The sequence below is a fragment of the Epinephelus fuscoguttatus genome, linkage group LG15 (genome assembly GCF_011397635.1).
Source record: "Epinephelus fuscoguttatus linkage group LG15, E.fuscoguttatus.final_Chr_v1".
NCBI classification, from domain to species: Eukaryota; Metazoa; Chordata; class Actinopteri; order Perciformes; family Serranidae; genus Epinephelus; species Epinephelus fuscoguttatus.
In genome coordinates, this window is record NC_064766.1 from 14769654 (window position 1) to 14784749 (window position 15096).

The window sequence follows — 15096 nt, forward strand, 5'->3', positions numbered from 1 at the left end:
TGGCCTGTGCCATGCCTCCTATGACCACCAATTTAAAATATCCCATCAGCTTCAGCTGCTCCTCTACTCTACCTGCCTGTGTAAGACATGAAATAAAATATGGCCTTTAATAACTCATAATCAGCTTTATTAAACCACTTTTTAGAGATACGTGTTTCTCTCCATCTGCATTGTAAACACTATTAACATTCCAGAGCTTGATGTTAATTAAGAAAATGTTACAATTTCCAACATATTCATATCCATCATACTCATCTTTGCTTCATCATTGTCACACATTTCCATCAGAAAAGAATCACTATCAGTGATTTACAAGATTACTTTCACATTCTCAGCACTCACCTCTGGTGGTCCTCCTCATGTTCTTATCATCTTCAGTGGAAAATAAAAAAAGGGCTTCAACAAAATGTTTACTGTTAATTTGACAATGTTAGTATCTCAAAAATCACATGGACATACAGAAGGCTCCTACTTCACGCAGCAAGCTCCTGATGTTAACAGTAACCTGATGGGCATTTACATCCATGTACGTCCAGCAGCTGTATGTGATGGTTTCAAATCTCACTTGTATTCGTTAGTTAGATTAAAGCCAGTGAGACAGAGAAACTGGAATTCCAATTGTCTTTGTAGGAAGGATGCATCTTAGGTTTATCCTAACTGCTTCAAATCCAGTGATATTTATTGTATAAGTGCTTTTAGTAGTATCAAAAACATGTCTTCCTATGGTAAGGCTCCAAACATAAGCAGCTAATCCTCCTAAGGTGCAAATGTACATCATGTACTTACATAAAGTGCTAACCGTCTCTCTTGAAACAGCAATAACAGTCACACATGAAATACCCACACCATTAAGAGACACAGAGCACCTTGAACTCAATATATTCATCTGAAGTTTGTCTACATTCCAGTTGTAGTGCTACATTTGTTAAACAGAAAGTGCTTTACCTAACATTTTACAGTGCATTACCATGTACAACACATAGAGCTGTCATTCTGTTTATCGTCTTTAACACAAGTACTTCCGTCATTTTACAACAGGAAATGTAAAAATATCCGCATGAGAGTGTTGCAAAAGAGTTGGGGTGGGGATTTTATGAGCTCTATATGAACTGGTTTAGCATTAGTGTTTTTACAGTAATAAAAGCAAACTGAGCTGAAACTCAAATATGACTTTTTCCAAATGTGTAAAAAATACACTGTGTATTCATTAACCGCATTGTTTTAGAGGAAGTATAGGAAGTTCTACTCTGTCTGTGTGTTTCCTGCCCCTCGTTATCACACTAACCTTACTTCTACTCTTGACATACAAAAAAACCACACTCATATTGACTGACACAAGTGGGAGGACGCAAACCAGACGAGTGGGGTTTCTGTCTTCTCAACTGCTTGTTTAGTTTCTATTTGTTTTTATGTTCTCTGCACGAATAAATAATCTGACCTGTTATTTTCTTAGTTATAAAAGTGTGTACAGTATATGTGAGGTCGCCACACTCAAATGTAAATAGTAGCTGCAGTTTGGAAGTGTGTTAAGCTGTCATATGAATTCAGTCAAACCAGTGTAGAACATGTATCTTCCCAGCAAACATATAACAAACTTGGAGTTGACCATACAGTACTCCAGTAGTCCATATTTGGTGCTACTGGGAGCTAGATATCTTTCAGAAGTTCAGAACAGTCTAAAAAGAGTCACCCAAGCTGTTATGACATCGAAACATTCCCTTCTTAACCATGTCGTCTGGTCACACGTTGCTGATGCGAACACTGAGAGCGGTGTCTCTGACCCGGCCACGTTCGTCCCCTCTCTCCCTGTAGCTCTGCTCCAGACGAATCTTCTCTGGATCGGATGCCTCGGGCACAGTCCCACCCCCGTTGCTCTGGTACCCATGCTGAGGGCTGGATGGCTTGAAGATGGGCGTTGTCTTCGTCTTGGCCACTTTGTCGAAGAAAGCAAAGTCCGCTACATATTTGCCCGATGGGGAAAGGGAGACTACGGGGGGGAATTCATAGCCCCAGAGGATCTCATCCGGCAGGTAGGAGGTTCGGACCTGGCAGGTGGCGGAGGTCGGTTCAATTGTAGCACTCATGATCACCATTAGCTCAAAGTCTGCCAACTCTGGATCAGTCCAGCCCCCACCTGGTGGAGGTTAATGAGAAGGAGGAGATGGGGTACATTACAGAGGGGTGTAGAAAGAAGAGGCAGAAAATGAATGTACAAAGCAGAGTTTTTATTCACTGGCAGTGCTATAGAGCAGTGGTTCCCAACTGGTCCAGCCATGGGGTCCAGATTTCTCCTTAGTCATTAGTTCAAGGTCCCACTGTTTGATATATTCAGCGTCATACTTCCGTTTGGCCATGTCGTTGAGCTACTTTGCTGTCTCTGTCAAGTAGCTGTCAGTCACTCACTCTACAGCAGAAAACAGCACCTGACACATTTGCGAGTCAATTACAGTCCATTCAAAATGGGCCCATGACCCACTTTTGGACCACAACCCTCCAGTTGGGAACCACTGCTATAGAGTAACATTGTGAGTAGGTCCCCATGTTGTTTGTATCTCGTGAATGCTCACGAGGATGCACTTGATACAAATGCATGGCAATGGCTCAACACTACAGCACTGACCAACTGTTTGTATGCACCAAGAAATATAGCAATGCATCATTATCAGGAACAAACAAGTGCTCCACACCATTTGAGCTCCCAACCACTAAAATAGGAACTATATTTCTGGTTTGCAGTTTACCATTTTGTCATACATTTCTCAGTAATGAACTCCTTCTACGTCAGAATTCATTACTAAAACTCTAACCTTTTACGGTGAAATATTGGTGTAACTAGCATGAAGCAAGTTTATTTCAATAGGCCATAGATACCTAGAACTACAATAAACTGCTGCATTGCAAGACAGTATGATGCTCTGCAGTTAACAAAGAAGTGCAAACACAATGGTGCAAGGAGTGAAAAGAGATGCACATAGGCAAGAATGTTCCTTTTGGCAGCCCAGTCACCAGTAAAATGTTGATATTGCACATGTCTGCAAATCATGGATGTTACATTTCATAAGTATGACATAGTTCAGATTACATGTGTACAAGCAAATTTTCTCATGAGGAGGAAGAGGAGATAGTGGATGGCTTGACACCTAGGCGAGATTTTGATGCAAATATAACCTGTATCCAGGGCATGTCCCACCATGTCTGTAGGGGTCAAACTGGGTATTTCTAGCCCAAACGTAGTGCTTTACTAAGCCTAACCAAGTGGGTTTTGTGCCTAAACCTAACCACACATTATCCAGAGCAATGTCACCACTTAAAAATGTTAAGTTTTGACATATACACCACATATAAAACACATAAATGTAACATATCTCTGGTTTGTCGAAACAAACTGGATGGTCTTTGGAGGCCCTACAGACACTCAGTGCAAAAGTAGCTTCAACACACCACAAATCAGCCTTCATTACCAATGGGCAGTGAGAATCTATGTTGGCACTCTCTGTTAGCACTCTTTAGCTAACTTAATTATGCACAGAGGAGTAGGTAAGGGAGGGCTCCTAGCCAGAGGGCTGTTGTCAGGTCCAGAGTGGGAGACTGGATTTTGGAAAGCAGCACACGAACCAGATAAATATTGAGCTTGAAAACCAATCATTATAAATGACTCCGTTGGTGCTTTTTGCGCTAACTCTCATCTTTGTTGCCAATCGAGAGCCACTGACCTTGCAATACTGCACCAAATCTCCTGCCCTCACCATCAAACTTACCTTTGGCTGCCCAGGCTCGCAGGGGGCTGCTGTCATCAATGAGGTGGTAGAAGGTGAGGGGCAGGATGAGGAAGGGACTGTCACTGGATGTGTCCACTTGGAAGGGCACGTTCCTCTGGTCCAGACGAACTGTCTCACCCTCCTTGGTCAGAGACGTCTGGAGCAGTTTTCCAGTCACCTGGGGGGGACAATGTGCATACACATGAAATCTATACATACTGTATCATGACCTGTTTAACGTCACTGTCAATGCATTTAGATAAACTAGTATGGTGGACATATGTGCTAATCTGTGTTCTTTATCTATGCGCATACTTACCTGACAACCAAGCAGGAGACTCTTGCGCATGTTGGCTACCCTGATCATCAGGCAGGGTCGGCCTTCGTGAGTCGACACCACTGCATGCTGGCTAAACTTCACTGTCTCACCTCGCTTCTTTGGCCGTGCAACCTGAGCAGAGAAAGCTCAATCAGTCCTGGTTTCAGCCTGATCATTTTTGATAAGGGTCGTGTAAGAGTCTTCACTCAACACAGGAACAGATGAATGAACTGTGTGCACTCATGCTTTAAAGTAGAATAACACACACCTGCTTTTACTTGACAATGCTTTTCAAAAATCAAGCCTGTTTTATATTTTCTGTGACAATACTTTATAAAAAAAAAAACCCAGCATGGATCTATGTATAAAAGCAGTTCTCTATTTTCACTGAGTCTCAATTTGCAGCTGTACGTTTTATGCATTGGCTACCTTGGCAAGGAAGGTACCAGTGATAAAGATCTCCATCAGCATGGTGATGACAAGCTGGACAATGAGGAGGATGATAGCAGCTGGGCACTCCTCAGTGATGCAACGGAAACCATACCCAATGGTTGTCTGGGTTTCCAGGGAGAAGAGGAAAGCCCCCGTCAGGGTCTGCATCTGCATCACACAGGGTGTGTGGTTTGATGGGGGGTCGAACTCTGGAGGAACATGGTTGAAAAGGTGACAAAAGCTTATTCTTATGACTTATGTTAACAAAACAAATAGCAGTTTGTGTACTGTTGTTTGTTTGTTTTTCTTTTTACTTCTTTGCACTTTATTATGGGATGTCCATCATTGTAATATTTTGAAATCTAAATATTTCCAGAGCAGAATATCTATAATATGTTGCTGATATGCAACAATAGATATCATTTCTACTGTCAGCAGCACTAATGTTTGATCTTATCACGGTTAGTTTCAGTTCAAGTTCTTGTTCAGGAAATAAACACTGTTTGAAATAACACTCACTCTCTATCAAAGTATATACATGAATGAAGTGTATTTTAATCTTACAGTGCATGGTTAGTATTAACTTATTGATACGGCACCTACAAAAATGAAGTTACAAAGTACTTCATATCCATAAATTTAATGAAACAGTAGATTTAAAAAAAAAAAAAAAAAAGATCAATCAGAAAGACACATTAAAGAGATGGCTGCTTTAAAACAGCAGCTCTTAGCGTTTCCAGCAAACCTTGCAGTACCCGCTGCAGATATGACACTCTACACCACCACGCCACCATATTAGTCATCTTATTCTCACGTTTGGTTTGTGAACTGTGTTCACACATTTTTTCTGTTTTCTTTGGTGTGAAGGACGCTGGAGATGTTTGCTTGACTTTGTTATTTCATCATGTCAAAAGTCACATAAAAAGAGGTTTGGCAACATGAATTCTGTGTGACAGGCAAAATATTTTGACATGTAAAACCTGAGAATTTTGCTTGAACACATTAAATATTTATGACTAAATAGCCAACAATCATGGTTTAAAAACTATCTTTGGTTATTATTAATTGACATTTTAAACTTAAAAACTCTGCTTTATGAGGACTGTTTGGGCGTAGTATGATCAGATTTGACTGACTGTGATCAAACTACCTCTCAGAGTCTGATTCAAATATTGCTAAATCCTGATGTTGAGCCACAGATTTTGTTTTTACTCACCCCTGTGCAGGTATTTTCAGTTTTATTGCTGAGGTTTTGAGATATGAGATGAGAGCGAAGAGAAAATTTGATTTTCTGCTTTGACCCTCAGGGCCCTGACACACCAAGCCAACAGCTGGCCGTTGGTCAATGTCAGGCCGTCAGCTGAGTGTCTGTCACCCTAGTTTTTTGCAGCGCATCCTGTACCTTGTCTGCCTTTTTTCAGCAAATTCAGCATGTTGAATCGACATTGGAGATGGCAGAGCAAGTTGGTGAGTAAAATCCCTCTGATGTGGAGTTCAGCTCAACGCACAAGAAGAGAAAAGTAAGAAAGCAGACAAACAACTCAAGTCAAGAGGGCCTGAGACTGAAACAAACTTGTGGTAAACATGAGGTAAAGTTGTTTTGTTTTTTTTTTGGTTTTTTTGCCATTGAGCTCTTTAGCCCAAACGGTGTGGAACTATGCTATGGTTCATTAGCACACGGTAAATATCATTTGTTCTCTCATTACTGAGTTGCATTATTGATGTGCTAACAGGCTAACTAGCATCTTGGAGCTATGAGTGATGAATACAGACTAGGCTACTGCTTCCTGCTGGTATCCAGAGTTATTTCCTCTCACACAAGCATTGAATGTATGTGTTAGTTTGTTGACTTTAGTCTCTGCGGTGTGTTCAGGTGCAACTTTTTGGCCAAGACAAAGGTAATATGAGGTGATACAAGCTTTCGTTGCCACTAGTTCTTTGATGTCAGTTTGGTGTGTCTGGGCCTTAATACAGTGAGGGTGAAAGGAGTTTTATTTATGCTGCTCAAAGCTCACGAAAAAATAATTTAGCAAAACTCAACAGTAATTGCAGGAACGATGTCCCAGTGAATTGAGAGAATACTTGAAAAGTGTTTACAGCAAGGTCTGTGGATCATCTAAAGTGACCCTAACAAGTTTTTCTGGGAAGACACATTTAACTACCTGTAAACCTACGACACCCCCAAGTCCTCACCAATCAAGTCTCCATGCACGAGTGCCACTAGATACCACAGCACCCCGAACAGGAACCAGGTCCCTGCAAACGTGGCTGTGAACAGGAAGAACTTGTAGCGCCATTGCATGTCCACAAATGTTGTCCAGAGGTCACGCATGTACAAAGCACTTCGCCCGCTGACGTGCTCGATGCGCACGTTGCTACGTCCATCTTTGGAAAGGACACGCCTCCTCTTCCTCAGAGTCCCACCTCCACTGGATACACCACCACCCAGTAAGGGTTTTAAAACATCTGTCTGTGTCTGGGAGTGGCACACCTTCTGAGGAGAGGAGCTACGAGAGGACGGAGGTGTGGCAGATGTCATCTGGTGAATAAAAAAAAATGGAGGAGTTAAATCATTTCTCTGATTAACTTGTTAACCAGACAGTGCTCTTAATAGGCTCATTTGAGATTAGTTTGGGGTGGACTGGGATATCCTACATTTAAGTTTACTGACAGAGGTTGAAAGGACTGATACATCTTACAGTAGTCACACCATCAGCAGTGCCTCATGATCTCGGTCACTTCCTGTAGCATGTGGGGAAAGCTAAAAACCTCTCATGATGACTGTTGGTTTCCGTTACTCACCCTGCAGCCACCTGCTCTTAGTCTCATGGGAAAATCATCTCAAGTGAACCTCATAATGCTTGAAACTAAACCTGTGACTGATGTCACAAAATGAAATAAAACTATTAGTAGACTAATAGTAGTGAACACCAAACTGTTCTGAATTGTAAACTGGAGATTACAGTTTTAACAAAATTCAAAACAACCATGAAAGACCACGCACACCCACGCAAGTGTTTTTGAATTTTTTCGCAAGTATTTCAGTTGAAATTTGAACTGTACCGGGAGTTTCCCCACAAAATCAAATAATGATATGCTAAAAAACTGGGTAATAGCAGGTACTTTTTCTGGGAATTTAGAGTAGATTTTGCCAAATATTTTCTGTAACCCTCACAGCTGGCACATCAGAAAGACATTGGACTCTAACGATGGACAGACGTTAAATTCTGGTTGGAATGAAAATCAGGTTACCGATATTTTATCTAATTATGTTGAAATTTCACTTTGTGCGGATGCTAACATTTTGACATTTTACAGACGTTGGGCTTTGTTCTCCATACCTTACGACTAAATGTCATAATTCTACATTAAGATGATGTTGGCATGAGACATTTAGAGGACGTTGGACTTTGGTAAATTGACAACACAACTTTATATCAACAAAATATCAATGTCACCTGTCGTCAAATTGATGTTTGCAATAGACATCCTAACATTGAACTTTGGTCACCTGATGTCACAACCTAAATTCAACCAAATATCAGTGTCTAACGATGTTGGTGGCCAGCTGGGATGTATTCAATCTAATCATCCAGAATAAGTAAAAACACCTGTGTGGGTGCACTGTGTGAGTGACTCTCAACCTTTTGGCCTGTGTTATGAAATTTTAATCAATCAATCAATCAATTTTATTTATAAAGCCCAATATAACAAATCACAATTTGCCTCACAGGGCTTTACAGCATACAGTTGAAATTCTAGGGATTATAGGGATGCCAGTTCGTCAGTAATTTGGAACCAGAAAATCAAAAGTGGTGGGTCAAGTATGACCACCAGAGCTGATTCTTGCAGCCTGAGGGAACTGTCAGTCAAGGCTAACGACCCCAAAACATACTCTCTTCAACTCTCTTCGAGCACTAAGGTCTGAGTGTGCCTAAAACAAACTATGTAGTACAACGGCCAAAGGCAGGGCCAAAAAACCTGTCATATAGATAGAATGAAAAAGAAAAGTTCAAATCCTGCCAGTTTCCCACCTCTGTACACCTGGCCTATTGCTCCGAGAAGTGGACATGCTTGTTGTGTGACAGGTTTTGGAAATTTACGAAAACTGTCTCCCTATTACAACATGGGGAAATTTCAGGAGGGGATTTCAGATGCTGTTTGATTTGTTTTAGGCTCTTGTTTGCCCTTAATAAGCCCTTAATAAGGGCAAACGAGGATAAATAAGAGACACACTATGAGTAACATAAGCTACTAAAAGACAATCATGTCATGAGAAGAAAGCTGCACAACTAGATGTTCTTCAATTGATTTCAACAATTTTTTGAGGAAGAAGACTGGTTTCAACATCTAAAGCTGTTTCATTGCATAGCCGCACAATGTGAAGCAATTCTGCTTGTGTTAACCACTGTTTCAGAATATGCACCTATTCCTAGGAATTGTTCTTCTCTTTTTCAAGTATGTTGAAGTACTCAAGAAATTTGTTTAAATAGGTTGGAGGCTAGAGAAATTTATTTATATGAGGGTTGGATATGTGCTGGTTGGATAATTCTTTTTGAGAAGAAACAGCATGATGGAGACAGAAAACTTTATTAAACATTATTAAACATCTTCCTCTTCATCAGCTTCAAAACAACAACACTTCCTTGTTCCTGACTCACATGTGACTGAACTAACCAATCACAAACTAAGAGGACTTAGACTGAGGTATATTTGAGGAAAACTAGAGGTAGATTCAGCAGGCTATTGTTACTGTTTTAAGATCACCTATGAAAGTATTTACATATGTAAATGTGATACATGTAACATGTGACCAGTTAACTATGTAAACAAAACTCACTATTGGCTCAAATATATGAACCGACCTCAACTGTGAATCATACACAACCATGAAGATTAAGAGACTCATTTTCACAGAATCTTGTTGTTGCCCCGTGAATCACCAGTTTTAGAACCATGACAAACCATGAAACCACACCAGAGAGCAGTTACAATGAAACACTGCGGTGAGACAAGAAAAGAAATAGTGTGTGTCAGACGTGAACTTTACTGGTGGCCTATTGTCTATTCAAATATGTTGTTAAAAATGTTTTAAACAAGTGAAAAGGTTTTTAGCCACACTAGTGTTCGTTGCTCAGTCCACCATGTTGCTCCAGTGAAATATCTTACTAGATGAATTGCTATGAAATTTTGTACTGACATTTATGGTCCCAAGATCAATAAATTTGATCCCCTTACTTTTCCTCTAGCGCTACCCACAGATTAAAATTTAAATGCCTCCAATACTTTAGTTTATGACCAAATACATGCAGCATAATGACATTCCCATCAGCCTCAGCTGTACTTTGTGTTCACTGCTATTCACATAGTGTTACAGGATGTTACCATTGTCACTCTGAGCCTGTTAGCATGACAACCACTTGCATCTTTGCATTAACTTGACTGTGAGTGCAAACAATTAGTTTTTTAGAGAGATAATTAAAGCCTCACAAATCTGCATGTCTGTAGATTCTTGTTTGGTTTTGATCACAGGATAAAGAAGTGTGAACAACAACAAAAATCACTTCCTGTTTAGCATATAAACTTTATGATCTTTACTGACATATACAGACAGAGATTATTTGATAAGCAGTGTGATATCTGCAGGGCTGATTCTGAGCTTGAACCACAAGACAAACCCCAGTGTTGTTTTAATGTAGGGGGAAAATAACAATTTTCTCACTGTAATATATGTGTTTTTAGTGCTTTACACTGTGGGATGTTTGAGTGAATGTGTGCCCTTGTCAGAACATTCAGATGCAGTGCACCCCTGTCACACACACACACACACACACACACACACACACACAGTTAATGTATCTCCACACATCTGACACGCTCACTTACGTCCAAAAAATCATGTCGGCCAGTGGGGAGAGGAAAACCCACAAGAGAGGACGATAAGGAAGAGGAAAGAGAAAAGAAGGAAGAGTAGAATTAGAGTGAAGATGCACTGCATTAACTCCACAAACCCTCCACACAGAGTCTCATTTGTCAGCTAGATGAGAGAGAGGAAACTTGAATGAATCAATTAAGGTGAAAAAGTCTTTGTTTGAAACTCAGACGTTTATCTAGATAACTTTTTTTAAGGCTTTACTGTTGATTCTAATCAGCAAGGCCTTTAGTGGACAAAGAGTGAACTTCTGACTGGTAACTGGAGACGGCGGTAAGAGTTTGGTGGGACATGTTCCAAAGTTTGACTTTCTAGATGTCCTGCTCAGAACGTTTTTTTAGTCTGACACAGGGGTCCTTTGGCAAGCTTTCTCTCAGGCGTTTTTTTTTTTTTTTTGCTGCGGCTTTATACTCTGGATCCTCACAAGGTCTTTCTGTTCCTTTTCTCACACACATTAAAGCAAAACATACAACATAAAGTTCGCAGTGCACTAAATGACAAAAGGTATATGAGCATCCTACTGTTACACTTATATGTGATTGCTGAATATCTTAATCCAGCTTCCTCCCCTCTGGTGTCAGGCTTCACAAGATTTTGGAGCCTGGCTGCAGAGATTTGCTCCCATTCAGCCACATAAAAACATACTTTAGTGTGCTGTTTAGCTGTAAAATGAGACTGTCTGTGCCACCATGTTGAAAACAGTCCTAAGTACCAATCATGGAGCACCCGCTGGACCAACTTTCTCATTTTACAGCTAAACAGTGCACTAAAATATGTTTCTCAAAACATATGAGGTGAGAAATAAGCAATGCAACTGATCTGTGTTGCCTGGTTTGACAGTTTAAATGAATTTAACAAGCAGTGATTGACAGGATTGACAGCTGGGTTAGAGACTCCTCGCCTCTGATTGGTTGCTTTCATTGACATGCAGTAATGCCTTTCAGTAACTCTGGACAGACCAGTCAAAGTCTTCCACACCAGACATGAAAAAGAAACATTTCTTGCCTTACTTTGTGCACAACTGTAAAACGTTGATCTGACTTTCTGTATTGGACCAAAATGACCTGATCAAAACTGTGAAACACAGCCAAAAAGACCAGGGTGTCTATACACTTTTGGCCATACAGTGTGAATCAAAATAGCTTCTATGCAGTGCTGATTATGGATTACATAACCAATCAGCTTTAATTACATCACACTTCTGTGATTATGCAAGGGTGCGCCCCTCGAAAGCTTCATAATTACAATGACACCATTGAAAACTTCACGCTTTGTACTCTGCATCGCCCTCTCACCCAATCTTCTGACACACTCACATGCCCCAGAGGAGAAAACACAAATTCCACTACAGGCATGTATCAGATAACTAATAGAGCAAATGGGAGTAAATGAGAGTGAAAAGAGGAAAATATTTTGGACCAACCTCTCCAGCAGGATGTATTCCATCTCCATGGCAACGTGACAACTTCACTGTACTGCCCTGCCTCAGTGAGCCGGATCCAAAAACTGAATCAAAACTTTTTCTTTTTGCCAAACAAAGGGGCGCTGGATGTTTTCCTGATCTCCCTCTCTCTCTTTCACTCTCTCTTTTTTTACTTTCCTCTTTCTCTCTCCTTCCTTCTTTCTCTCCTCTGTGTACACAGGAATGCTTTGTTAGGAGCTGAGATAAAAGAAACAAAAGGCGCCATTGACAAAAACGACTCTGTGCCCATCCATGTATGTGTGTACGTGTGTGTGTGTGTGTGTGTGTGTGTGTGTGTGTGTGTGTGTGTGTGTGAGTGATTATGTGAGAGTGGGATTGCAATTACATGTGTATTTCTGCGTATGTGTGTGTGACTGTGGGCGTTCATGTGTGACTTTGTATGCATGTATGTGTGCTTGTGTGCAATTACTTGAAAAAGGGTGTACAGTAATACGTGTATTTGTGTGTGTGAGAGATGAGTGAAAGGAGCAATGAGAGAACAGGGGAGAGGAAGGGAGAGAGAAAGAGATCTGTGACAAAAGGCCCTCGTTAGTATTCTGGAGTGAAGAGTAATCCCCCTTCACCCCCCCCACCCCACACACACACACACACACACACACACACACACACTTTTTCTTTCTCTCCCCCCTCAGTTTGTTTCATTGTTTAGCTTCCTTTCTATCTCTTTTACCTTTTTTAACCTCACATCAATTCATGTCATCAGTATTTCCAGTTGCACACCAAAGGGGATTTTTTTTCGAAAAGGAATGACAAACAAAACTGTCCAATCGTTGTCACTTAATGTGTAAACACTTGTTTAATCCTCTTTACCCTCTATCTCCTTGTTTCCCTCTCTTTCTTTCAGTTCATGTATCAGATTTCTTCAATACTCATTCCTCCTGGTATCAGATCTGAAACTGTTAAAGACGGATACTAGACTATATAAAACTCTACTCTGGTAGTGATGGGGATGTAGTGACGGTAAACTTGCATAAAAGCATAAAATGAATATGCTGAATTGCCAAAAAGTGCTCCAAACAGGAAACTGATATAAGTTAGGAGATAGGGTTTTTAATGATGCATGAATCACTTCTTGATTGATTTACTGATTTGATTTCGAGACTGAAACACACTGATTCTGCACACAATTGTTAACGATCAAAGCATAATTTAGCCCACTGATAAATGTCCATTGTGCTCCTCCAACATCTCAGAAATTTAAAAAGAAGTTTGTATATTTTTGGTCATAGTTTACCACTCTTTCCATTACTATCAGTGGTGAAGCGGTAGCTGATGAGGTGGGATTACCAGGGAGATGGGTAGTAGAGGGAGTAGGTATACTCTCTTATATATTCCAGTGGCTTTTTGGCTGATAGTTGGGTAAACTGCAAACAGACAGAAAAAGAGGTGAGTATACCCCCTATACCTGTGTATACCTTCCGCTACACCACTGACTACTACACTGCAGCGAACTGCACAAGAGCTGTAAACCAAGCTATTATTGAAATCATTTCCCCTGTCTCACTGACTAACTTTTTTTAACAACAACTTAAAGAATTGTTCAGTTTTATTTGCTGCATTTGGACAATAGTGTGTGTATTTCACAACTACGGGATTTTGAAAATTGATAATATGTGTCAAATCTGAGCTCTTAAATCAGGTGCTTATGCTTCATTCATCGCTGACATGTATCCTGTTAAACATCTACAGATGTCTCTGCATCAAATGACACATGGGGTTTATTTAGAGGACAGTTTTAAACTTACCACAGTTCATTATGGGGCTGTACAGGTAAACCATACGCTTTGAAGTGGGAGCAAGTCAGTGGTCATCATGAGGAAAACAACCGAGATCTGTTTTTTTTGCCTTAAGTTTCATGTAGCTTACATCATTTTGACGTTGCTTACTGTCACGTAATTTGCCTATTAAATATGTCCATTTGAACATGAAAAATGAACATTATACCCCCACAGTTACGTGTTGAATGATTCAAGGTGATGTGGCTTCTATGAGTTATAGATGATTCGTCAGGAGACTTTGCCATTTGCCAGGCCGCTATTGTAAATAAGACTTTCTTCTTAATGACTTGCCTGGTTAAATAAAGGTTAAATTAAAAGTAAAATACATAAGAATTTCACAGTAATTTAAAAACTTACTGAAAAAACTTAAAACTTGAAAAGATTTACAAGATATTTCTTTAAATAATTTCGTTAACTAGCTTTTTACAAGTGGAAATATAACAATTATCAGTGGGGAAAATGCAATATAAATACATATATTAGTTATTGATTAGTTAGTAAATGAAAATAAAAACAAAGAAATAAAAAATAAAACAAATTAATAACAAATCAGAGCTATATATCAGTACTACGATATGCACAAAACGTAACTGTACAAGAAAGATTTTTCTTTTCTTAAACATATTTTGTTGTAGTGCAAAATTCTTTATTCATTTCTTACATTATTTTCATTGCATTTTCTGAGAAGTTCATTTGCTTACCTTTACAGCTGGGATTGCAATCTAACTGACCCGTGCAGAGAGGAGTTAGGAGCCCGGAGCCTCAGCCTTTGGTCCACATGTCTGCTTTGTTGTCATACGCATGCTCACACAGCACACAACTGGGACTGTAATTCTTCAGGAAGAGTAACTTCAGCAGCCTGCGTCCTACGACACTGATACACCATTGAGGAGAATTATGGAGACAGTCATTGGCTCACTGGGCTCCTGCTTCTGACCCAAAGCCCTGGCGGTCTCACTGCTTGCAAATTCTTCCCAAACAGACAGGACTTGGCTTTATAAGAGGCATCTCTCTCTCACTTTTACTCTTTCCCTCCGTCTCTCTCCCCCTCACTCCTGAATTCTTGTTGTGTCCTCCTCACATCTCTGTAATTGCTGCAATAATTGATTGCCACTCCCCCTAGTCTCAATTTAGAATCAGAGTAACACAAGAGACTAAAAATGCATCATACTGTGGCCTTGAGATGTGGGCTGAAAGAGTTAGGGTTCAAAATATTACTTTTTTGTCATCATGGTTTTTTGCATTTGTTGTTGCATCATTCGCTCACCTCCAAATGTACAAAGTGTGCACAGAAACTCACACATAAATAGATGCACATGTTTGGGGCCTCACATTCACATTCTCCCGAAATGCACTCTGGCACACAAGCACACGTCAACAAATGGCTCTAACAG

The 15096-nt window shown here is 40.2% G+C and overlaps 1 protein-coding gene across 3 annotated transcripts; it reads right to left on the reverse strand.

Moving 5' to 3' along the window:
* Positions 1-34: 34 nt before the first annotated feature.
* Positions 35-15086, reverse strand: LOC125902543 (ATP-sensitive inward rectifier potassium channel 10-like). 3 transcript variants are annotated; one of them, XM_049598987.1, is made up of 6 exons: positions 13212-13756; positions 6703-7048; positions 4507-4718; positions 4078-4209; positions 3759-3936; positions 35-2134 (listed from the first exon to the last, which is right to left on the reverse strand). In XM_049598987.1, exons 2-6 carry the CDS (start codon positions 7046-7048, stop codon positions 1740-1742), a joined length of 1263 nt encoding a protein of 420 aa, XP_049454944.1. In that variant the 5' UTR covers positions 13212-13756; the 3' UTR covers positions 35-1739. The 3 variants fall into 3 exon arrangements, with proteins under 3 accessions (XP_049454944.1, XP_049454943.1, XP_049454942.1); XM_049598986.1 differs by lacking the exon at positions 13212-13756 and adding an exon at positions 11865-11948; XM_049598985.1 differs by lacking the exon at positions 13212-13756 and adding an exon at positions 14404-15086 and having other exon boundaries at positions 40-2134.
* Positions 15087-15096: the final 10 nt, after the last annotated feature.

Coding starts and splice junctions, on each gene's coding strand:
- LOC125902543 (XM_049598987.1), bottom strand. CDS start 7,048: ATGACATCTGCCACACCTCCGTCCTCTCGTAGCTCCTCTCCTCAGAAG. Junction 4,719..6,702: donor CGTGCATGGAGACTTGATTG/GTGAGGACTTGG, acceptor ATGTTCCTCCAG/AGTTCGACCCCCCATCAAAC. Junction 4,210..4,506: donor CTGGTACCTTCCTTGCCAAG/GTAGCCAATGCA, acceptor TTCTCTGCTCAG/GTTGCACGGCCAAAGAAGCG.